The 26,073-nt window shown below is 39.9% G+C and overlaps 2 protein-coding genes across 2 annotated transcripts; both read right to left on the bottom strand.

The window, feature by feature from the left end:
• Window positions 1-440: 440 nt before the first annotated feature.
• On the bottom strand, window positions 441-8,751 carry CUNH1orf52 (chromosome unknown C1orf52 homolog). The gene is made up of 3 exons (XM_024767890.1): window positions 8,263-8,751; window positions 7,424-7,622; window positions 441-1,118 (listed from the first exon to the last, which is right to left on the bottom strand). Exons 1-3 carry the CDS (start codon window positions 8,536-8,538, stop codon window positions 1,045-1,047), a joined length of 549 nt encoding a protein of 182 aa, XP_024623658.1. The 5' UTR covers window positions 8,539-8,751; the 3' UTR covers window positions 441-1,044.
• Window positions 8,752-12,524: 3,773 nt separating this feature from the next.
• BCL10 (BCL10 immune signaling adaptor) lies at window positions 12,525-24,991 on the bottom strand. Its single transcript, XM_024767870.1, has 3 exons — window positions 24,807-24,991; window positions 17,881-18,169; window positions 12,525-14,912 (listed from the first exon to the last, which is right to left on the bottom strand). Exons 1-3 carry the CDS (start codon window positions 24,861-24,863, stop codon window positions 14,557-14,559), a joined length of 702 nt encoding a protein of 233 aa, XP_024623638.1. The 5' UTR covers window positions 24,864-24,991; the 3' UTR covers window positions 12,525-14,556.
• Window positions 24,992-26,073: the final 1,082 nt, after the last annotated feature.

The raw sequence follows: 26,073 nt of genomic DNA, 5'->3' as shown, positions 1-26,073 counted from the left end.
AATATGACTTTTATTTCAGTAATTTTTTTTTTTTTGCAGTATGTGGGCCTCTCACTGTTGTGGCCTCTCCCCTTGCGGAGCACAGGTTCCAGACGCGCAGGCCCAGTGGCCATGGCTCATCAGCCCAGCCGCTCCACAGCATGTGGGATCTTCCCGGACCGGGGCACGAACCTGTGTCCCCTGAATCGGCAGGCGGACCCTCAACCACTGCGCCACCAGGGAAGCCCTTCAGTAATGTTTTTAATGGTCTTCAGGCCGTATAGATCATTACAGAAATAAGGAGGGCAGAGGAATTTCCCCCTGAGCAAAGATGACTAAATTCTGATTGGCTGAGAGGTGGTTTAGTGTGATATTTTTGGAGTTCAAGTGTCCTGAGTTAAATCTCAAATTCATTGCTCATTAGCTGTGTAACCGTGGATAAATTAATCTCTATTATAAAATGAGGCTATTAATACCTGCTTTATTAGGCTGAGGATCAGAGATAATATATGCACAAAGCACTTGGAACACAGGAGGCACTCCCTAAATGGTAATACCCACTATCAGAATGTCACATGGCAAAGAGGGTACTTGTCACAAATATTCAAATGTTAATGTTATGCAGTAATATAGTAATATTGATAATTTTATTTCCATGATCTATTTACACTGTACAAACACTGCTGAAAAGCACCCTACAAGTTCACAGTACAATATATTTACTTTAAAAATATACTCCTTTATAAAAGGTTCATAGAACATTGGCATGTCAACATGGGATGAAACTCAAAGCATGTCACCAATTCTGTGGTAGCAAGAATGCTTCCAAGTGTTGTCAATTTCACAATCACAAGTCACCATTTGATTTTTAAATACATTTAAGTTTTAAATAAAAAATGAATTCTACAGTGGAAGGTTCCTGCACCAAAACTCATTAGTTAATTAACATATACTTTCATGGAGATGTTGTTTCATAATAATTTACAATTTTACAATCAATTTAATCTGCCAAAAAAATTCATTTCAACAAAGTTTCACAGTCCAAAAATTCTTGTCATTTATTTTCTATTTTTTCTTCTTTGTTGGTTCTCCCGGTTCTATTTTGCGCTTTTTAGAAGTATGCTCTTCTTTTTCATCATCTTTAAATAGGAAAGGAAGAGTTTCAATCAGTAATATTAAAAAAATGTTAAGCATTAAAATTTCATTGACTCTATACCAAAATCATTATCCTCAACTAATGTTTCTTTCAAAGTTTTCCAATAAAAAACACAAAAATAACTTTCAGAACTCTGATTTTAAATTGCAAGTAAAAATAAGGAATTTTTTCAACTGTAATGTTATACAAAATATATAACAAAATATATAATATATAACAGTGATCTTTTAGTGCTATATTAAGGTAGTTTAAAATGAGAAAATCAAAATTTGTTCTGATAAAGCTATTCTCAAATATTCTACAGTATATACATGGTGGATATTTAAATATATAATCTACATGTTAAGAATGGAACACATACCGTTTTGTTTTTTTTTTTTACAAAAAAAGATGTCAATTTAACCATGACATTATGTGTCTATCAGCTAGTCTTTCTCCTGCAATCTGCTTTCCGGCCCCCACAAACACCTCCCCCCATCTCATCTCCCCACCCCCAGCCCCACACATGCATTTTGAAGTTAAAAAGGCTCTCACAAGTAGATGTTTCACTGAAACTGTATTTTCAGTTTTGTCCTATGTAGGTAGTTCTACATTCTCCCCCTCCTAGGATGGTCAGAATATTCCAATGGCAAGAGAAAAACAGACTTCTTCTCTGCCTTCATATTATGGAGAATTTGGGGGGGAGGGGAGAAGAACCTCAAATTAAAACCATGTCCTTTACACTTTTCTAAAATATTATTAGTATCTGTACTCACAGAAAATTTCCAATTAATAAATAAAAAGATTGTAAAACCTGAAACAATGGGCCCTTTTGTTCAATTAAAACAAGCCAACTACATGTTCCAACAAAACACAGGGTTGCACAGAACAGCTGCTAATCCCCATCCCTCTGGACAAACGCATGGCGTTATTTTAAGAACTCCATGTAGATGGAATACATAACATGTAGAAGATGTTATGATTTATAAAATACAAATTTATTTTAAGCACATTACTGAATTCATTGTACTTTATTTTCTCGATCAACAGATACTCAAAGTTCAATAACTACCATGTGGTGGCCTATAAAATATTTTGATGTTGAAAGGGGACTTCATATTAAAAAATTTGGGAAGCCATTGATATCAGAACATAAACTTTTTTTTCTCATTTCAACGTCCCTTTTATTAACAATCAAAAAAACAAACAATGTCAATTTTATTGTTATTACTTAACATTTCACATTGCAAAAGGACTTTACAGTCATTTTTTACATGTTATTTCTTGATATTCTAATAGAGACTGGGGAGCTCTGTCCTATTCTTTTTTTTTATTGGATTATAATTGACACACAATATTAAGTTTCAGGTGTATAAACATAGTGATTCGGTATTTTTATATATTATGGAATAATCACCACAATAAGTCTAGTTACCATCTGCTTCACCTGTCCCCCCAACTCCTTCCCCTCTAGCAACCACCAGTTTGTTCTCTGTTATCAATGAGCCTATTTCTGTTTTGTTTTGTTTGTTCATCTGTTTTGTTTTGTTTGTTCATCTGTTTTGTTTTTCAGATCACGAACTCATTATGGGAAAAATAAACTTAAAACCTTAAGCCTTCAATTCCCTTCTGCTAACTACCAGACTCAGAATATTTCCTTTGTTGATGTGGACAATAATTGGTATCAACAGCAGGTAATGCATCTTGAAACACAGCATAGTAATGTTATTCATATATTTAATAGAGCACTACAGATTTATGTACCCAGTATGATAAAATACAATTCAGATCAACAAATCATCCCAGGAATTTACAAAGCAAAGTTTTAATCATTAGTTTATCATGTATACAAAAAAAATACCTGTTCTACAAACCAACTGATAAGGCATACAGTTTAAATAAGCCAAGGCCTTTGTGTTTTAATTGGTGCTTAATTATCATCATGCTTGACTTTTGAGACTATTTTCAGTAGTAATATAAAAATTGAAATTACTTTCTAACTCTACTAGAAAATGCAGTGTTAACATATATTAAAAAGACCATCCTGAGACACTTCTGCTTTTAATCTGTCACTTATTACCAGTTCATTTACTGAATAACAATAAAAACACAAACTACTGAGGTTGGAAAAATAACTTCCTACCAGTCACTGAACAGAAGAGCTAATGCCATCTAGTGATATAACAAGGCATTGTCTTAAAAAAAAAAAATCTTGAAATGTTCGATCATCAACTTTACTGAGCTTCTTACTCTGTGCCATATACTACAGATGCACTTGTAAGGAAACAATTTTTATATTATGGAATTCATGTCACTTCAGGTAAACAAGCTTAAATTATTAATAGAAACTAAGGTTCAAAATTCTTTAAAAAAAAGCATTAGCTACTTTAGTTAGACCTTCAAGATTAATTACATGTTAATTAAGCTACAATAAATATCTAAGCCTTAATCATCTACATTTTACAACCACTAAACAAGTGTTGATAAGTAGTAAGGATTTATGATGAGTTTTGAATTTTTCCCAGCTTCCTTACCTGGAAGGAGTTAACTGGCAAAAAAGGCCAAAGGGCAGAAAATGAGAAGGAAAAATAAAAACAAAGTAATTTGATAATCTAAAAATGAGATTTATATTTAAGAGTGTGGAGCTTCTGTGACTTCCCTGGTGGCGCAGTGGTTAAGAATCCGCTTGCGGGGGCTTCCCTGGTGGTGCAGTGGTTGAGAGTCCACTTGCCAATGACAGGGACATGGGTTTGTGCCCCAGTCCGGGAGGATCCCACATGCCGCAGAGCGGCTGGGCCCGTGAGCCATGGCCGCTGAGCCTGCGCGTCCGAAGCCTGTGCTCCGCAATGGGAGAGGCCACAACAGTGAGAGGCTCGCGTATTGCAGAAAAAAAAAAAAAGAAAAACAAGAAAAACAAGAAAACAAAAAAGAATCTGCTTGCCAACACAGGGGACACAGGTTCGAGCCCTGGTCCGGGAAGATCCCACATGCCGCGGAGCAACTAAGCCCGCGTGCCACAACTACTGAGCCTGCGCTCTAGAGCCCGCGAGCCACAACTACTGAAGCCCGTGCACCTAGAGCCTGTACTCTGCAACCAGAGAAGCCAACGCAATGAGAAGCCCTCTCGCAGCAACTGGAGAAAGCCTGAGCACAGCAACGAAGACCCAGCACAGCCAAAAATAAACTAATTAATTTAAAAAAAAAGAGCAGATTGCTCCATCTCCTATTGAAAACAAAACAAAACAAAAAAGAATGTGGAGCTTCTAATACAAGATATTTTATGAATTAAAAAAAAAAAGGGGGTTGGGCTTCCCTGGTGGTGCAGTGGTTGAGAGTCCGCCTGCCGATGCAGGGGACACGAGTTCATACCCGGGTCCAGGAAGATTCCACATGCCGCGGAGCGGCTGGGCCTGTGAGCCATGGCCGCTGAGCCTGCGTGTCCGGAGCCTGTGCTCCGCAACGGGAGAGGCCACAACAGTGAGAGGCCCGCATACCGCAAAAAAAAAAAAAAAAAAGGGGGGTTAAAAAAAGATGTTGGGAAATTGATCTGTAAACATAGTATGGGAGTTTGAAATGGCAAAAATCACTTCTAAGAAGAAAGGTATTCATTACAAAAAGAAGATAGTTACATTCAACAACCAACATTAAAGTCAAAATTGAAGATTTCAGTATTATCTTTTAATCTTATGATCCAGCTTTAAGTTGGCTGAGCACTGGGGTCCTTTTTTGATATTGCCAACATCCACTTTCTAATGGAGGACCATCATATGATCAAAAGGTCAGAAATTACCTATGGGAATAGCAGCATTCTCTCACACATATTTCCTGCTATCTGAACTTAAAAGGCAAGCTGGAAAAAAAGATAATTCTTTCTACTTACTTGTCTTGGTATATAAACCTTTTCCACATAGGAACAAAGATAGGAGAGCACCAGCCTATGACACCCTAGATTGAATATCAACTCTAGTGGCCTTATTGCCATTCTTCCCACAGGACAGCTACTCCTCAAGCACTCTCACTTGCAAAACATCAAGAGACTAAACCCCAGTTTAATATGGCATCATTTCCATTTAAAGATCTGAATTTGAATTCCTTTTCTGCCTCTTCCTAGCTGTGTGAATTTGGGCAATTCTTAATCTGAGATTGTCTTCTTGTCTACAAAACAGTAATAATGAATCATGTACCACTTCTGTACTAGGTTGCTAAGAGTAACAAATTAGAAAACTTGTGTGAAGGTACTATTTTAGAGCTCAGCATTTTCTAGTTTTGTGATCTTGGACAAGTCACATAAGCTCTCATTCTGACACTTCCCTATCTGGTTTCACAAGGTGTTGTAAGGATTAAATGCAAGTTATGCAAAAGTGTTTTTTATTAATTATATAAAGATACTATAAAATATGAGGTATTTTTAATGTCCACTTCATTTGGCATGTCCAAAAAGATGCCATTTACTGAAGAGGTACCTTCACTAGTGACTTCTAATTCACACTGGGAAGTCAGTGAAAGAAATGGGAAAGCCAGGTAGAATCAAAACTGAAGAGTAATATCCTTTATAGCAAAAAAAGGATACACTTCAGAATGTGTATTGCATTTAATCGTCACATCTCTTTAGTGTCCTGTAGTCAAAAATGTTTCCTCAATCTTTCTTTGACCTTCATGACCTTGATACTTTTGAAGATTCAGCTAGTTATTTTGTGGAACATCCCTCAATTTGTGCGTGTTTGTGTTCGGCAGGAATATCACCAACGTGATGCTGTGTTCAAGTGACACTCAGTTTTGATTTGTCCTGTTATTTATGATCACTTTAATCGCTTGATTAAAATGGGGTCTGCCAGGCTTCTCCACAATGAAGTAACTCCAAAATGAAGTTACTATTTTTTTCCCATTTGGAATTAACAAGCATTAATTTTGTGAAGAGACACTTTAGATCTGAATAAATATCCTATTCCTTAAAAAAACACAAACAAAAAAACAAAAATTGGAGTAAGAACTCCTACCAGTTTGTTACCCTTTCTCTTGAAACAAACAAAATTCTCTGCAGTTGTAAAACGAGCTAAATAAGTAGCAGTTGTATTATGGGAAGATCAGAAATTTGTTTAACAAAAACAGCACACTCTTTCATAAAAATGATAGTCAAAAATATTTAGTCCAATAATCCACTGAATACTCACAATATACTACAAACTGTATTACAAACATAAATAACACCTGGACCCTGCTGTTTAAGGAACTCATCTTCGTAAAGCAGATAAGACTTACGAACAAAAAAAATCACATAAAAGGTGGTAAGTGCCATCAATAGCATTAGCACATACAGGGTATAGAGGAGCAAATAATTAACTAGAGGAAGGTAATATTTGAGATTTAGATATTACCAACTCTCTTTTTCTTAGAGTTGGATTTTAAAGGATGAATGAGTTTACCAGCCAAAGAGGGAGGGAAAAACATTCCCGACTAAGGTGGAACATATATTAAAAGGCATGGAACCATAAAATAGCATGGTCTATTCAGTTTTGAATTTTAAGATCTTAAAGTTCTACAAGGGAGCCATCTGAAATGAGGGTGGAGAAAAAGGCAGGGCCTATCAAAGAGGGCTCACTCTGCTGCTGGTGAAGGGTTTTAAGCAAGTGAGGCAAGGGGGTAAGTGGGTAAAAGTATGGAAGCAGAGATTACTGTGATTACTTACAATAATGGAATTGTAAGGTGGAATTATGATATTATGAACTAAGGCAAGACAACTAAGTCATTATCTTCTTACTATTGTTAATTACTATGTAGTAATACTCAGTTAAATCCATTTTGTGACACTAATTTTGGCTGTAAAGCACAATTGCTTTAATATAAAATGAAGCCATCAGCACTTCACAACTGCAGTCACAACAAAGAGTTCATGAAATAACTCATGCTGCTTTAATAATAAGGCATCATAAATCAATATACTACTGGTTGAGACATCAAAGATTTCACTTTAAATCCTGAATATTTTATGATGTTTTTCAAAAACACATTAAAAGGGAGGGTGGGAGGGAGGGAGACGCAAGAGGGAAGAGATATGGGGATATATGTATATGTATAGCTGATTCACTTTGTTATACAGCAGAAGCTAACACACTACTGTAAAACAATTATACTCCAATAAAGATGTTAAACACACACACACACACACACACACAGCAAAAGACACCCAAAGACCATCACAATCAGTTTGCTAACTGACTAGATTTAAGTTTCATTCATTAAACATCTCGTTCTCTTAAAACTCATCACAGGGACCAAAAGGCATTACCACTGGAGTCTGACTTTCCTTACCTGATTCCACTGTCTCCTCCCCTTCTGGGAGAAGCCTAGCTTTCTTAGCATTCTGTGGGGCATCGTCACCATTGTCCTCATATATGTTAGACCATTTTATTGCCATATCCAACTCTGGAGGGGGAGGCTTCTTCTCAGTAGAGTAGGTCTCCGGAGGTGGTACATAGTTTGACTTCCATATTTTGAATTCCTTCGGAGGCTGTTAAGCAAACACATTAAGAAACACTGTGACGAACCGAGGTTCCTATAATCGGTATGGGCACATGCACCTCCCTGCCGTTCGTTTATTCTTCAGGCTGACTTTTTTTTTTCTTTTTTAAGGTTTAAAGACATATTTTTCCATCAAAATCACACTACTGTTAAGTGAAAAGCCAAAGGGTTCCCTATACGAATAAAGCTATTAACTTTTAGTTACCAAAGAAGAATCCAGTCTCAGAGATACTACGCCAAGGCTGACCCCTTCAGGAGGCTGCAGCAGACACTGTCTTGGAGGCAGCACCGCAGGCACTTCGGCATCAAAGGGAAGGGGTCTCGGGGAGAAGCTGCAGCAGGGGGGCGGGGGAGTCACCACCGTTAGTCCTAGCCGCGCGGGGTCAGGGCACCGAGCGCGGAGGTTTGGGTCTCCTCACAAGGGGGCGGGGCTGCGGATCCGGTCTGACACCCACCAAGCTGGGGGAGGGGGCCCGGGCTCCCCAGGGTTGGAGGTGGGAGAGGGTGGTGCGGCATCCCGCAGGGGGTGACTGCGTGTGTGGGGCGGACAGCTGGTCCCCAGGAGGGGCCTCAGGAGGAAGGGGGCGGAGGCCGGGACCTAGACTGGGAAACGGGGTCGGGGACCTCACCTCCTCTGGCGCCTTGACGACGTGCCTCTCCCAGTCGATCTGTTTGTTGAGCGGATTGTAGAGAAAGGCCGGGCGAGTCACGCTCCGGAACAGCTCGTCGGGTCCAGGCAGCCGCTTCTCCGCCTTGTTCCCACAGCCGCCCGCCGACTTCGCCGGATCCGAGGCCTTACGACTTGTCTCCTCCGGCTCGCTGTTATCCTCCTCGTCCGAGGAGCCTGAGCTGCTGCTCCCGTAAGCCGCGAAATAGCTCAGAGGATCCTTCTCCTCCGCTGCCATGACGGCTGCGCGCGTCGATCGATGGCTCCGCCGGAAACCGGAAGCCGTGCCAGGGCCCGCCCCGCAGTTGGCCCCGCCCCAAGTCTTGCTGATGGGCCCGGAGTCTGCACCCCCTGGCGGCTGCGCCGTGATACTGCGGCCGGGCTGAAGGACTGGAGGCGGGGCCGCGCACGTCCTCAATCAGAGGTTTCTAATGCTCTTTTCTGAGGACTCCTGAGAAGAGACAGATCCTCAGGTAGTGGTCCAACCAAACTTTCAGATTCAGTAAGAATTTATTAAAGGCACAGAAAAGCTAAAAATTTTGTCTTTTCACCGCCACCTTAAAGCCCTTGCCCAGAGAGATCAGGATTTCTTTCTGATCCTGCTGCATCTCTTCCTCGAAATAAAATTACTCTCAATGTGCTTCCCTCAGTTGTCATGGAACACCTCTATGGGTAAGTGGACTTACCAAGTCCCAGAGTGAATCCTCTCCTGCTTGACCTCATTCCAGCGCACTCTGAACAGCCTCCTTTGATGGAACTTCTCTTGTATTGCATCACACCACTCTGGGGGTCCTCCAAACTCTCTGGATTCTTATTGTCAGCCTCCCTCCATGCCTGCTTTTCTCTGTACGGCCCTTAAACGCCGGTGTTTCCCAACATATTATACCAGCTTTCACCAACACTTACTAACAATCTGTAGAGGGTGTTACAAAGTTGCAAGTCAGACCATCCCTTTCCAGGGCATTAACTACCTTAATGCTTGTGACTCCCAAATCCGGGTCTCCAACTCCAACCTCTCAAGTTCTGGATCAAACCTCCATTTGGCTCTTAAACTTTATGTATGGACATCGTGCTGGGGTCTCAAACACCCACTTAAAGATCAGTAACTTGCCTTTACATATAACTTGCTTCTGCATTTGTGTTCCCTCTCTTAGTACAATAAATGATATAACCATGTGCCTAGCCACCAAGGGAAACTAGAAATCTTTGACTCCTCCTCACGAACTCAGAGGGAATTATACCCAAGTGAAAGCAGTGAAGTTGGTATCAGTGTAAATGTTCACAGGATGCCTTTTCATTTACACGATACACTCACCTCCAGGAGGCAGAGAAGATGTCTCATTCACTCTTTCCCAGTTCCATAGCACAATGTCTGTGAGCTCCTTCTGGGGAGGAGTTGGAGTATGCTTTGTTCATTTTTATATTCCTAGTACCTAGCTCAGTGCCTGTCATTGAGTAGATGATCAATAAGTATTGTGGATTATAATTTATGAGGGTGTAGATCTGTTTCTCAAAATTTTCCACCCAAGTACCTACATTGACAAAGGAAAATGATGGTCCCAAAGTGCAAAGTTTGGGAGCCTCCAAAACCATCCTCAGGCTTGGTAATTTGCTTGAAGCACTCACAGAACTCTCTGAAAGCTGTTTTACTCGTGATTATGGTTTATTGTAGCTAAAGGATACTGATTAAAATCAGCCAAGGGAAGAGATGCAGGGTGCAGAGTGCTGGAGCCTTCCACATGCAGGGCTTCTGGCTGTCTTCTCCCAGTGGAGGTGTAGACAGTACTAACTTCCGCGGCAAAGACGTGACAACATGCATGGAGCCATCTGGGGAGGCTCACCCGAAACTTAGCGTCCAGAGTTTTTACTGGGGATTGGTCATGTGGACATAGCCTCCAGCCCCTCCATAGGTCAAGCTGATACAGTATGGCCCAACGCCCCTTGAGCATTAACAGTTTTTTGGAATATAGTATAATACCCTGAAAATGTATGCAAATGTTATATACTAGTCCCTAATACAGCTCTTTTATTTCAATATACAAAAAAGAAAGAAGAAAATCCAAACTTCTCACAATGGTCTGTAAATCCTTCCATATCTGGTCCTCGCTATCTATGAAACCTCATCTCAGTCCAGGCTCCTGAGTTCCCTCGTCACCCCTCATACTTACATTCCAGCCATACAGGCCTGGGTGGTCCTCACTAGCTCATTCTTGCCTCAGGACTTTTGCACTCAATGTTACTTTTGCCTAAACTTCCTACTAGAACTTTACACAGCTGGCTCCTTCCTTCTTATGGTTTAGGCCTCAGCTCAAATGTTGCCTGCTTTGAGAGGAGTTCCCTCATAATGCTATAAACACTTTGGTCCAAGTTACTGTTTAGCTCATACATGCCCTATTTTATATCCACAGCAACTAGAATTATCAGGGTTTCCTTGTTTATTTTCTAACTATCTCCCCCAACTAGAATGTGAGTTCTCTATGAGAACATAGACATTGTCTGTTTTATCACTGTATCGCCAGCACCTAAAATGATAGGTAATCAATAAATATTGAATTATGAGTGAAAAAATACACAATCTCCACTCTTACCTTTCTGCTGTCTAGGAAATGTTAATAAGAGAGCATGGGGTTGTAGAAAGAACACTGATCTTGGAGTCAAACAGCCCTAGATTTTAATTTTAAAGAGCTGTGCCACATACTTTGAGCCATATACTTTATCCTGAGATTGTTTCTCATGTGGTAAAAAAAATTAACAATAAAACCCTCCTTGCAGAGTTGTTATTAGGATTAAAAACAAGATCACACATGTGGAAACACCAATCACTGTATTTGGCATCCAGTAAGATTGTGGTTTCCAAACACTGTTGCCCGTTGGAATCACCTAGAAATTTTTACCCACTTCTGATGACTGGCTTCCACAGCCTGGCATCCAGATCTTTAAAAGCTCTCCAAGTGGGCTTCCCTGGTGGTGCAGTGGTTGAGAGTCTGCCTGCCGATGCAGGGGACACGGGTTCATGCCCCGGTCTGGGAAGATCCCACGTGCCGCGGAGCGGCTGGGCCCGTGAGCCATGGCCGCTGAGCCTGCGTGTCCGGAGCCCGTGCTCCGCAACGGGAGAGGCCACAGCAGTGAGAGGCCCGCGTACAGCAAAAAAAAAAAAAAGAAATGCTCTCCAGGTGATTCTGAAATAGGCAGCAGTTTGGGAACCACCACAGTGAAGGACAACTGTCTGATAATTAAATAGAGTGGCAAGATCAGAGTAAGGCCTTTAGGAGCAACACTCAAGTTACCCACATATTGTTTGTGCTTAAATTTAGCTCTTCTTTCAGAAAGCCCTCAAAAGATTACATTTAACAACAAAGATCGATTCCCTGCTTGGTTAGCTATTTTTTTTCCCTCCAAAATCAACAACGTACTTATTTATGCAGTGATACAAGATAAGGACAGAGCGTGAAACTTCCTGCTCCCTTTCATGCTGCTTAGGTAAAAGGACAGTAGCCACAAGACTTAACTTCTACTTTATACTGTACACAAAATTACTTTGTAATGGATCATAGAGCTAATTGTGAAATGAAAACAACTAAGTTTCCAGAGGAAAACATAGGGGATTATCATCACAGCACTAGGATAGGCAAAGATTTTTTTAAACAGGAGACAAAAATCACTAACCACAAAAGTACTAATCATTAAACTAAATTAAATTTTAGAAAATGTTTATCAAGGGACTTCCCTGGTAGTCCAGTGGTTAAGACTCCGCACCTCCGGTGCTTCCACTGCAGGGGGCACAGGTTCTATCCCTGGTCAGGGAAGTAAGATCCCACATGCCAAGTGGTATGGCCGAAAAAAAAAAATGTTTATCAAAACAAACCAAAAACCTCCCAAACAAAATAAAAAAATTCGAAACAACAAAAAAAATTGAAAGCAAAAAACCTGCCATTATCCTGGTAAGTTCCAAATTTGCCAGTGTTTGCCCTTGCACTAGGAATGACATGCTGACCAAAGATGGAATTAGCTCTTGAAAAAGTGACCATGAAAAGACATGCATGAAATGTAAATGCATATTGCTAAGTGAAAGAAGCCAGTCTGAAAAAGCTACATATTGTATGATTCCAACCATTCAATATATGACATTCTGGAAAAGACAGAGCAATAGAGAGAATAAACAGATCAGTGGTTGCCAGGGCTGGATGGGAAGGGGTGGGGCTGGGGGGAAGAGGAAGGGATGAATAAGTGGAACACAGGGGATTTTTGGGGAAGTGAAACTATTCTGTGTGATAATATAATGGTGGATGCATGTCACTATGCATTTGTCAAAACTTATAGAACTGTATAACACAAAGAATGACTCCTAATGTAAACTATTAACTTTAGTTAATAATAATGTATCAAGACTGGTTCATCAATTCTAATAAATGCACTAATGTGAGATGTTAATATAGGAAACAGGGGGTATATGGGAACTCTGTACTTTCTGCTCAAGTTTTCTGTAAACCTAGAACTGCTCTAAAAAATAAAGTCTCAATTTTTTAAAAAGCAATTTTAAAAAGTGAGCTCGAAGGTGTTGTTTTTATATTAAGTGATAATTTTCACTGCTGCATTAACCAACCCAATAACCAATTGCACTATGTCATGTCACAGTATCATTCAAGTTTATACATTTTTGGCAACAGCTGGTTTTCAGTGTTTAAATGAAAAATAAACTGATTTCATAGGATTCAGAAAACCAAAAGCCTAAGTTTGTTAAAACCTTAATTTTATTTCTACGTAGTTAGTCAACAGTCTGAAAGAAAACTATAAATATAGGTGCTAAACCATATCTAAATTATGATCTTTGATTCCAAATAAATCCTATTTAAATTTTTAAAAAACTGCATATCAAATTTTATTTTAATTAATGAAATGAAAGCTTGCTTCTGCTTTTGAAAAAGGTTTAAGTATTATACCACTATTTTTTTTTTTAATTGCCACTATTTTGTTATGCTACCCTGGAGGTGAAACATATTTCTTCATAATCGTTAGAAAATGTTTATACTACAAAAATCACCCAGTCTTTAAAATTTTTTAAAAGTCAATATGCCAGTCTTCTTCATGACTGATAATTTCATCAGTCCATCCAGAAGTGCAACTCCATCTTACAACCTGAATTAATGTTTCCTATTAAAATTGGTGCATATAAAAAAAGTTTTAGGTATTTATTTCCTATTGAAAAATCTGAAACTTCCAAAACACAGCACTACAACTTAAAAACATTTATTCTTAATAGCATATTTCCATCTCTGCTTTTTGCAAGTAGTGGAAATATATATGAGACAGATATCTAGAAATAGATATAGTTTAATGAAAACAATGAAAGAAGATTTATAAATTTGTAAAATTAGTCAAACTTTGTCATAGAACAAAAAGACATATCTAGCTAATGGCCTGCTTGTTCCAAATAGTACTAAAAACAGAATTGTCACATATATACACATAAAAACCATTTTGTTCTAATTATTTCAACTGTACAGTGGTCCTCATTAAAAGGGAACAAAAAGTACAGAAAAAGTATTTTTAAAATCTCATTAAATTACATGTAATAACTGAAGTTTATGCCAAGATTTTTCTTTAGGAATGAAAATGATAAAGCAAAGAGTGTGAAAATCTTAAGAAAGTAGTATTAATTAGTAAGATTAATAAGAAATGTATTTTGGCAAATTGGCACCATAGGTGGCTCAAACTCCATTAGATATTTCTCTGAATCAGAAGGGGACTTTCTAAGTGTCTGTAAGCCCAACTGAGTGGGAAAAAGATTCTTTTCTGTAGCTGGCAGTTTTCCCAGCAGTGCTTGGCTTTATTACGAATAGGAACAGCTTAATTCTGAAAATGTACTGTTGAATGGTTGGAAAGGACTATTAGACTGTGAAACTTACTAGCACAAATGCACAGAGAAGAAACATTGTTCCCAGCCTAAGACTCTATTCTCAAACAGAGAAATGTTCTCTATTAAAATTAGTCTTAAAACATAAAAAAAAGTGAAAACACTAAATTACCTCAAAAATGAAGAGAAAATACTGAAGAGTACATGATCAACAAGACTTACTTTAGCTATCTACAAGTATACTTCTTTTATTCTAAAAAATTCTATTTACAAAGTATGTTTACGTTGCATTATAAGACATGTATCAAATGTTAATAAGTCATTATAGCAATTTTATAAGATGATTCATATCCTTTCAAATATTTTTTGTCATCATTAAAAAAATTAAAATGCAGTAAACTGTCATTGCCGCAAAAGAGCACGTGATCTTAAGGGAAGAAACATCTCACTAGAGTTTCCACAAGTTCCTTCTTCTTCTAACTGCAGCTCTGGTGGCAAAGGAGGAGCCCCAGGGTCCCCAGGTCTAGGAAGCGTAGTTGAAGAGAAGGTGGGGTTTTCAGTTCTGCCTACTTCTAGAACAGGCAAATTCAGAGAAGAATCAGTAGAAAAAAAGGGGGCTGTGCTGGATTCTCCTTCTGGATGGTATATGACGGTGGATGCTCTCAGTTTTTCAGAGAAATTACTGTCATCTGAATTTGATCTAAAGAGGTTGTTTGTGGCTCCATCTGGAAAAGGCTCACAGCCGCTACATTTCAGTCCTACAATAAAATTATTCAGATGTAAATGAAAAGTAACTAGAAAACTGAGTCCACACCCATCTTTGAACTTTTTAAAGATTACACAAATTTAAATAGCAGTTTATAAATTGCCATAATTCATTTCACATTTTATCTGCTTTTCCTGACAATCATGAAGCATACTATTATTTACATTTTCTAGATATAGGAATAATCTGAAGGAAGCTAAATGACATGCTACAATTCACATTCAATCTGTGTATTTATACTTAACCACTGAAGGACCTAGAAAAAATAAAGTAGCCCCTAAAATTATTCATAAAATAAGAAATAGCTTTCAAAACTAAAAAATATTCTTTAGCACTCCAGCACACACAAAAAAAATTTACCCCAATTTTAAACTGGGTATATGCTAAAATTCTATGAGTTAATTACTTCCAATTCTTTTTTTATTTTTTATTAAAAAAATTTTTTACATCTTTATTGGAGTATAATTGGTTTACAACCGTGTGTTAGTTTCTGCTTTATAACAAAGTGAATCAGTTATACATATACATATGTTCCCATATCTCTTCCCTCTTGTGTCTCCCTCCCTCCCACCCTCCCTATCCCACCCCTCTAGGTGGTCACAAAGCACCAAGCTGATCTCCCTGTGCTATGCGGCTGCTTCCCACTAGCTATCTATTTTACGTTTGGTAGTGTATATATGTCCATGCCTCTCTCTCGCTTTGTCACAGCTTACCCTTCCCACTCCCCATATCCTCAAGTCCATTCTCTAGTAGGTCTGTGTCTTTATTCCTGTCTTACCCCTAGGTTCTTCATGACATTTTTTTTTCTTAAATTCCATATATACGTGTTAGCACATGTTATTTTGTCTTTCTCTTTCTGACTTACTTCACTCTGTATGACAGACTCTAGGTCCATCCACCTCATTACAAATAGCTCAATTTCGTTTCTTTTTGTGGCTGAGTAATATTCCATTGTATATATGTGCCACATCTTCTTTATCCATTCATCTGATGATGGACACTTAGGTTGCTTCCATGTCCTGGCTATTGTAAATAGAGCTGCAATGAACATTGTGGTACATGACTCTTTTTGAATTATGGTTTTCTCAGGGTATATGCCCAGTAGTGGGATTGCTGGGTCATATGGTAGTTCTATTTGTAGTTTTTTAAGGAACCTCCATACTGTTCTCCATAGTGGCTGTATCAATTTACATTCCCACCAACAGTGCAAGAGGGTTCCCTTTTCTCCACACCCTCTCCAGCATTTATTGTTTCTAGATTTTTTGATGATGGCCATTCTGACTGGTGTGAGATGATATCTCATTGTAGTTTTGATTTGCATTTCTCTAATGATTAATGATGTTGAGCATTCTTTCATGTGTTTGTTGGCAATCTGTATATCTTCTTTGGAGAAATGTCTATTTAGGTCTTCTGCCCATTTTTGGATTGGGTTGTTTGTTTTTTTGTTATTGAGCTGCATGAGCTGCTTGTAAATTTTGGAGATTAATCCTTTGTCAGTTGCTTCATTTGCAAATATTTTCTCCCATTCTGAGGGTTGTCTTTTGGTCTTGTTTATGGTTTCCTTTGCTGTGCAAAAGATTTGAAGTTTCATTAGGTCCCATTTATTTTTGTTTTTATTTCCATTTCTCTTACTTCCAATTCTTGAATCATGGGGTGTTACAAGTGGAAGGGATTCTACAGGTCATCCGGGATAGCCTCTCACTATTAGAGACGAGAAGACAGAGGCCTGGAACAGTGAAGTCATGCCCAACATTCCAGGACTACTTCATGCAAGGGGGACAGCTAGAACCCAGGTCTCCTCTTCACATTAAATAGAGAATGTCCTGGTTCTCAACCTAACAGTTTACTTAAATGACAGAGGTTGTTCTGAACAAAGAATTCTATCATATCCAAAGGGTATAGCCAACAATTAGCCTCAGTGTGGAAAGAATAAACACAAATACAATTTATCTCTCTTTTAGGCTCAGCAAATATTCAACCCAATGGTCTACAGGCACAGAACTTCCTGAGTTGACAGATTTTATGTAAAACCTGCAGAGTCTGTAAAGTACATTTGTACATCAATTTTTTCCACTAGTTTTTCAACTTCACAATACAGTCAGCATTTCTGTCCCATGAAAGAGAAACTATTTTCTTAAATATGGCTCAAGGGGAAACTTCATCTGTGTTCCAACATGGATTTATAGACTGAGTTCCTTAAGGGAAAAGCCCTAAATTACTAATTTCTGTTTCCCTTGCCTAGAACAGCTGGAATAGAGCTGTATCGCATGCACATTTATCTTAAGTGCTCTGTAGAGAGAGACAGAGAAAGATGGGGGTTTGGAGGGAGAGGGGGATTTAAATCATGCTAACAATTCTACACAGCATTCCAATTTAGTGAGTGTGTGCTCTGGGGTGAGGGTGAGACGAAGAGGTAAATCTGCTACTCCCTTAATCAATCTCAGTTTTATGCCTCTCTCATTTTGCAACACTGAGTGTGATTCCAGTGTTTAAAGTTATATATAACTTATACACGATTCTTACCAACATAAGCCAACTACTCCATCATGTAATCAACTGGTGGGAGAAAAACTATCAGAGTTTATCAAAGGTAAAATACTTTACCTATACACTGTTCTTTATGCGTGATATGCATTTTCAGGGGTTACTTTTGAACAGATTAATCTTGCATTCTGATGACTTTAGAAACAAACTCCTGTGTATACTGGGATTTCATTGTATTTGTTTTCTATAAATGTGTTGTTAAACGAATATAAATACAGAACACTGAGTGATATTTCACTTTTGCAATGTAATGACATCATATAAGGTAAAAAAATGCAAATTGAATGTAATTCTGAAGGTTGAACTTTTTAAATAAAAGCAAAATGATCACTTCTAGGTTTTTGTTTTGTTTTGCATGCTACTTATAAAAGCATTGTTACATTTAAATGAACTTTTGGATAACTAAGATATCTTACCTTTCAGATGTTCTAGTTTTATATTTCTAAGTTTTAGCACTTCATCTGTAATCTTCTGTATCAGGAAGTTCTGTGTTTTTTCTCGCCGAATAGATTCAACCAGGGTATCTAGTCCTTTGGGGTTTTCTTGTAAGTAGTCTAACAATTTTCCAGCCCTTTTTCTACTTGATGTTCGACAAGAAATTTCTTCAGTGTCTTCTCTACTGAGTATTTTTTTTGCACGTAGATGATCAAAATGTCTCTCAGCTATGATTTTTTCACACAGGTATACACGCAAATTTTCTAAAGCCTAAAAGATATAAAAAATGCCTCAATGTATTTTTTTTTTTTAACACCTAAGGAAATCACAAAGGTGACTGATTAGTTAGGAATCTGACTGGTGAGAGAAAACATCCTGAAGTCAGGAGGCTCAGCCCTACTAAAGGCATGCTATTAAAATGAAGGTCCGGTTAGACAGAAGTAGGTCCCTGACTAGATATTCCTCACTGCTTCCTCACTGCTCTGATCTCATCTTCATATCTATAAACCAAGACCAAACTGCTGTGAGGAGGGGGCCCGTCTAATCTAGGGGGCTTGGGTCTGTGGAAATAGGGAGGTCTGCTGAGGGCCTTCAAAGGTAAAGTTGAGAGCAGAGGTTACTGTACATTTTAGTTTCCATTTAGCAAGGAATCCAGGATTAGTCAGGACCAGAGAGGATAACTCACAGTTTATAACTTTCTCATGTCATTAATTTTCCATCTTTCTAGAGTGAAACCATATACACACACACACACACACACACAAAGAGAGAGAGAGAGAAATAAAAAGAAAGAACCTAAAACAAAAGGGACCATACTGGGTCTATCTTTGGAGTCAGTTGGCAAGACTGTAGTCTAACTCAGCTTTGGTAGAAGGAAGGTAGAAAGGTATGGGGGGAAAGAAACCTAAAGGAATAGTGGATATTGGAAAAAATTAAAGAAATAAAAAGAAATCACATACACAGGCCTAGACCTGAGAATTGCCTAATGAGGCTTAATTAGTCAAAAATCAATGTGGGTCCTAATAAATGGTATTAACAATTTGATGTGAGTGACTGTATTATAGCTCCTCCATTTACTAAATATGCTATCTTGGGTAACTTAACTCCTTTGTGCCTCAGTTTCCTCATCTGGGTGTTATGAGAAATAAATTAACACACGTAAAGCACTTGAGAAAGTGCCTGGTACATAGTAAGTGATGAGTAAATGTTAGCGATGATGACAATGATGACTAACTTGATTCACACTGACAATGATGAACTAAAGACAATGGAAAATCTTCAAAGTATATGAGAGTATATGGTGGCAGAAAAGTAGGTTAGGTGAAGGGTTCCTACAGTTCTCAGTCCAATGAATTGCCACGAGAAACATTTCACATATCTGAATGCCAAATATGCCAAGTGCTGAGCAGTGGATATGCAAAGATGAACAAGACTTGAAACCTGCATGCAAAGGGCACATGGCCTAGTTGAAGAATACATTATCAACTCAAGCTAAAAATTATGAGACAATGGAATATGACCTGGAAAAAAAGATATAGGTCAAGTACTGGGGAAGCAATCAACTCTGCCTCCAGGACCTGGGAAATTTACAGAGACTACACCTGACCTAGAGGCATGAAAGGTAGGCAATGAGGGAAATTACATTTCCCTATAGTCAAAACCTCATCAAAGGTTTATAAATAAGAGGCAATAAGAAAACTTTTACAGAGGGTTGGGGGAAAGCAAAAATTGGGGTCAAAGGAGAGCAATTAGAAGACTGCTGCAATACCTTACATATGATAAGCTGAGTGCACGAATTTAAGCTGTGGGGATGAGGAGAGAGAAAAATAGATTTAAAAGATGAACTCCTTGGAAAACCTCATTTGTTGTCATTTCTACCACACGTTGATGATTTCTAAATTTTCCTGTGTGATCAAGACTTTCTCCACCTAGAGATCCCAATGGTACTTAAAATTCAACATGTCCAAAACCAATTTTGTTATCTTCCCCTATCGTTTTCCTCTGACATTCTCAGCTCACTTGCGAGTACCACCATCCATCCAACCATGCTATAAACCTACAACTCATCCTTGACTTTTCCTCTCTTTCACTCACTTGGCACATTCGATCAGATCACCCACCCACCAAGTCCTGCCAATCTACCCCAATATTTATCTAAGCTGCCCCTTCACTCCATCCCTATTATTAGCATTGTCCTAGTTCGGGTCCCTATATATCTTGCATCGACTATTAACAAGACACCTAGCTGTACTTCTTCCTTCTCTCCCCACCCCGCTCAACTTCTTCCTTCACACATCTATCAGACCTTGTAATTTTTCAAGAAAAAATGGAAATCTGGAGTGTTGCATGAATTCTACCAATATTGAAATGTTGTTAGTTAATTTTTAAAAAATTTAAAACACTTGTGTTCCACCTCGACTTAAAGGATAAAGTTTCTCAACCATAGCAGAATAGCAGAGAAGTGAAGAGCATGGCTCTGGACTCAGACCAACCTCAGTTCAAATCCTGAATCTGCCACATACTCCTGTGAGAGCTGGGGTAAGTCACTTAACCTCTCTAAGCCTCAGGTCCCTTATTGGTAAAAAAATAATAAATACCTAGCAGGACCTGTAGGAGGACTAAATGGGACAGTGCATATGAAGGCTTGACACAGTAGGTATTCAACAAATCACAGCTACTTGATGATGGCAGGCAGGTGCTTCATAGTATGGATCCTGCCTACCTCTCCAGCTTGCTCTATGTTCTGGAACTTTATGTTCTTCCTAAAACTGCTGTTTTCCACTACATTTCTTTAAGTCGTTACCTTTGCCTTGTTTTCTTTTCCCATATCCCTATTCATCTTTTAAAATTCAGGACAGTGGTCATCTCCTTCAGGTAACTTTACTTAAACTCCCCCAAATGAGTACGCCTCTCCTGCCTTTACAGCACCCAGTGTATGCACTTCACTTTTCTATACAACAGGACTCCACTTATATCTCCCAACTCACTCCCAGACGTTTTCACTCTGTTCCACTACTCTTCTCAAAGTCACCAAGGGTCTCCTTATCACTAAATCTGATACTTTTCAGTCTTCATCTCACTTCTCAGCAGCGTGAACACAGTTGATCACTCCCTTCCTGAAATACTCTTTTCTTGTCTTATGTGAATACCACACTCTCCTGGCTTTCTTCCCATCTCTGCGGCCATAACTTCTTACTTTTTAAAACTTTTCTATGGTCTCCCTTTCCCTTCTAGCCCTCAAGTTCCCCAGGTAAACTCACTTAATCCCACACTTTTATTTCTAGCTCAGATCTCTCTTTTGATCTTCAAACTGATAGGTCTAATTGCTGATTTGACATTTCCACTTACTAATCTGATTCCACTCTCTTCCTCAACTCCCACATTCAAACCGTCACCAAGTCCTATCATTACTGTTTAAAATATGCATCTGGAATTCTCCTGTTCCATCCATCTCCACTGCCTGTACCCTGATCCGAATCACCATCATCTCTCTCCTCACTAGTTTCCCTCTTCTCCCTTTTGCTCGCTCCAGTCCATACATTAGGCAGAGGGATTTTTAAAAATATAATTCTTCAATAGGTCTCTACTACACTTGGGAAAAAAATCCCACTTTACTACCATCTGTAAGACCCTTCATAATCTGGCACTAGCCCACCATCCTAACTTCACCTCTAGGCACTCTCTGCCTTTTTCCAATTTCCCCAAGATCTTGCCTGCCTTAGATCCTTTGAAAATTCTATTCTGCCTAGAATGCTCTTCTCCAGTTCTGTCATAGCCTTCAGGAACCAGTTTTAAAAACGTTAATAACCTTCCCTGACCATCCTATCTCAAGTAGATTTCCCCTCTTATCTTGTTATTGGCTCAACACCTGTTTGTCTCCTTCATAGTACTTACCATAATTTGGAATTATACATTTATTTGTTTTCAACCTTAAGAACCCACATGTTAAAAGCAGGCAAGAACCAGGTACATTCTGTTCAACTCTGTATATCCTGCATTTAGCAGAGTGCTAAGTAGATAATGTTTTGGATGAATGTAAAATTCATTGCACTTATTCTGTGATTTGCAATTGTCATTTTACATGTCCCCCCCACCCCCCAAGAAGCTGAGCTCTTCTCAAACTAAGATTGTGTGTTAGTTTTTAATTTCTGAACTGTTAGAATCAATGGCAGTATCAGTCTCACAGTGTGTAGTCCATATTTATGAAACTGAACTAAATTCAACAAAAGAGAGGTAAACAACTAGATGGAGCACACAGGGAGAAGGAGTATAGTGAAGAAGTGGGAGCCTGAAAAAAAAAAAAAAAAGAAGTGGAAGCTTCCATGTGGATAAGTGGTGGTACAGTCGGTCCTCTGTATCTGCAGGTTCCGCACCCTCGGATTCAACCAATAGTGGATGGAAAATATTTGGAAAAAAAAATTCCAGGGGCTCCCCTGGTGGCACAGTGATTAAGAATCCTCCTGCCAAAGCAGGGGACACGGGTTCAAGCCCTGGTCCGGGAAGATCCCACATGCCGCAGAGCAACTAAGCCTGTGTGCCACAACTACTGAGCCTGCGCTCTAGAGTCCACGTGTCACAACTACTGAAGCCCGCACGCCTAGAGCCCGTGCTCCGCGACAAGAGAAGCCACCGCGTGTGAAGCCCGCGCACTGCAACGAAGAGTAGCCCCCGCTTGCCGCAACTAGAGAAAGCCCGCGCGTAGCAACAAAGACCCAACACAACCAAAAATAAATAAATAAAATAAATAAATTAAAAAAAATTTCCATAAAGTTCCAAAAAGCAAAACTTGAATTTGCTGTGTGGGTCAACTATTTATATAGCATTTACACTGTATTTACAACTATTTACACAGTATTCACATTGTACTAGGTGTTATAAGTAATCTAGAGATAATTCAAAGTATATGGGCAGATGTGTGTAGGTTACATGCAAATACTACGCCATTTTATAAAAGGGACTTGAGCATCCATGAATTTCTTCTTTTTTTTTTTTTTGCGGTACGCGGGCCTCTCACTGTTGCGGCTTCTCCCGTTGCGGAGCACAGGCTCCGGACGCACTGGCCCAGCGGCCATGTCTCACGGGCCCAGCCGCTCCGTGGCATGTGGGATCCTCCCGGACCGGGACACGAACCCGTGTTCCCTGCATCGGCAGGCGGACTCTCAACCACTGCGCCACCAGGGAAGCCCGCATCCATGAATTTTGGTATCAGCAGCCAATCCCCATGGGTTCATCACGACAAGAGAATACAGCAGAAACAGCAAGTGGCTTTGGGGGAAGGATGATAAAAAGTTCAATTTTAGACAAAGTGAGGAATCTGAAGGATATAAAAGTGGATTTCCAGTAGATATTTGGAAATAAGCACTTAGAGTTGAGAAAGAAGGAAGTCCAAATATGTGGATTATAATTTTAAAACTCCTAAGGTCATGAACGATTCTGAAAACATCATGAAAAAAATTTCTAAGAAAAAATTGTGCACATATTTTTTTTCACAGATGTCCTGAAACGTGTCCATGATTCCCCAAGGTTATGGATTTCTTATATAGCTGTAAATTGAAATCATGGAGATGGATAATATCAATGAACTGATGGAAAAAAAAAAGACCTAGAAGCCACCCTTCACATCTGTGTTTATGTACAGGCTTTATATCCTCCCACTTGTAACCTCTCACTACCTGTTTTATCAACTATAAAATGGGAAAGACAATTATCTGCCTCAGAGGTTGTTGTACAGATTAAATGAGAACATTGTAAATTGTGTGACAGAGTATCTGGAATACAGTAGGCCTAGCTCTTGAAGTTCATGTTTTTACTGGCACAAATCTTGAAAAACACAATACTCATTTATTCTTTATTAGTTATCAATGTCCCAGTCTTAACTCAACTAGAATGTAAAGCAGGGGCCTGTCATTTTTTTATATCTTTCCAGGCCCAAGGACAGTACTTTCCATATAAGTGCTCCACAATTATCTGTTGAAGGAGGAAACTAAGACACAGTCATAACCAGTCTCCTTTTGCTAATGAGTCATACCAACTGTAATTATGAGTACACAGTGTAATAAACCTTACAGGTGAGGGTAAAAGGAAGCACACAAACATTTAAAAAGCTGCTGTCCTGTCCAATTCACAAAGATGATTTTGTATAAGTACTGCAGTGTTAAGCCAGAACACAATTCATGTTCATATTGTTTTGACTTTGAATTAATATAAAGTATTTTAATGGTACTCATATAAGTCTCACATGGCAAAACAAGTTAACTAAAAGCAAAGGAAAAGAGAAACAAGGCAGACCTCAACAAAGTCATTCTTTACGAATAAATACTAAGATTTGTGCACTTCAGCATCCAAGCAGAAGAGCGTAATTTAGCTGCTGAATATCTCCAACGTTTACCTGTAAATTAATTCTCCGCTTCATGTATTCATCCCCCGCCCCCTCCGCGCCCCTTCAATTTAAATACGTGGGCGTTTGCTTACTAGGGGAATTCCGGGTTGTGCTTTCAACAGTCCAGCTTCCCCCAACCCCCTTTGCAAGTTTCACGTATTTGATCCACTGCTTGGGATGCTTTATCTGGTCCAGCTTTTGCTCCAGGTTGAGCCAGCAGCCAAGGCAGTCTGGCTCAAGGATGAACTTGAGTCGTCGATCCCTAACAACGCAGCTCCAAAGAGCAGCTGGGGTGAAATCACCAGGGGATGGGTGAGCAGTGGGCAAGTAGCTGACTGTAAAGAAACGCTCCACTGAACAAGATTTCTGAAACCCAAGCCCTGCTTTTATTGATTTAAAACGTGGATTAACAGGTCAGCGGGGATCAGATCACTTCCACCAAGGTCCCTCGGATGCAGGGCTCGCCGCGGTCCTGCTGTGCCCGGACGTTTCGCTTCTCAGACCGCGGGCTCCTCCTTTTCCACTCACGTCCTTCTTCACTTCAGTCAGGTCCTCCTCGGTGAGGGACGGCGCAGTGGGCTCCATGGTGAACGCGGGAGATGGCGCTTCTTCCGGGTCCGGGAGCTCGGGCTGCGCCGCCCCGCCCAGGCTGGGGGCTTCGGCCTCCGGATGAAGGAGCAGAGGGGGAGGCGGAGAGGGTCGGGAGGAAGAGGGCTACGCCTTCGAAAACAGATGGACTCGTGGGTCAAACTGTAGCGCTTCCGGCTCTGCCTTTGGGAGCCGAGGGCTCAGCCAACCTAAGCTTCCCGACGCGTAGCTCGGCTTCCCGCTCCTTCCCTCTCCAAGAGGCCCAGGCCCAGGCACCGCCCCTCGGTGAGGCCGGGCCTTCGGGAGAGCCCGCCCCGTCTCTGTGGGAGCCAATCGGGGCCAGCCCATGGGTCAACCTTCTCCCCGCCCCCCGGCCGGAGTTTTTCCAGGAGTGGCTCCGCCCACAGCCTCCAGGTCATTTGCATGTGGCCGCGGGTTGGCCTCACTGAAAGGAATCGTTTCCCTGGGTGGGGTGCGTCGCTGCTCTGCCTGCGGGCCGTCGCCGCCTGCGCAGACAGTTCACAGGCGGAGTCGACTCTCTGCTTGTCTGTACTTTTGGGTTCCTCCTCTTTTCCCAGACCCTACCCAACAATTTCCTGTTGCTGTGTTTGCCCACTCAAGTTTTAAAATTATTTGGTCTCACACGGACACACGTGCATACACACACAAGACGCATATACAGCCTATCAACAATATTAACGAAATTTCTGAAAGAGAAAAACCGCCTACGATCCCACTACTTTAACACCTAATTTAACGTCTGCACTTTTTGGGGTCACTTTATTATAAACACATTTCCTTATTTATTCATCCGTGTAATGAAGCTATGTCTACCTCATGCCTCTCACAGGGCTGCTGTGAGAATTAAATGACATGATATATGTAAGGTTCTTAGAGGTACTGGGCACACAGTACACACCTTACATTACTAAAACATTTATTGAGTCCTTACTAATATGTTCTAGGCATCTTATTCTGTAACAGTTCTCCCATTTTATCGGGGGAGCCTGATGAACAGACCACTATTCTCAGAATGGTATTCTAGCTACTAACAGAGGTGTATACAAAGTAATGTGGGTGAAAAGCTCAAAACAGAGCCCTGGGCTCAAGATGGTTGTTTGGACAACATGCTAAATAAACTAGAAATAAAGTAGATGGTATTTGAAGCTAGAGTGTAGATAAAAATGACAAGAGGACCAAAAACGAA

This window comes from Neophocaena asiaeorientalis, unplaced genomic scaffold (genome assembly GCF_003031525.2).
Source record: "Neophocaena asiaeorientalis asiaeorientalis breed wild unplaced genomic scaffold, Neophocaena_asiaeorientalis_V1.1 scaffold546, whole genome shotgun sequence".
Taxonomy (NCBI): domain Eukaryota; kingdom Metazoa; phylum Chordata; class Mammalia; order Artiodactyla; family Phocoenidae; genus Neophocaena; species Neophocaena asiaeorientalis.
Note: the sequence above shows the minus strand (reverse complement) of the source record. Positions and strands in the feature narration are given on the sequence as shown.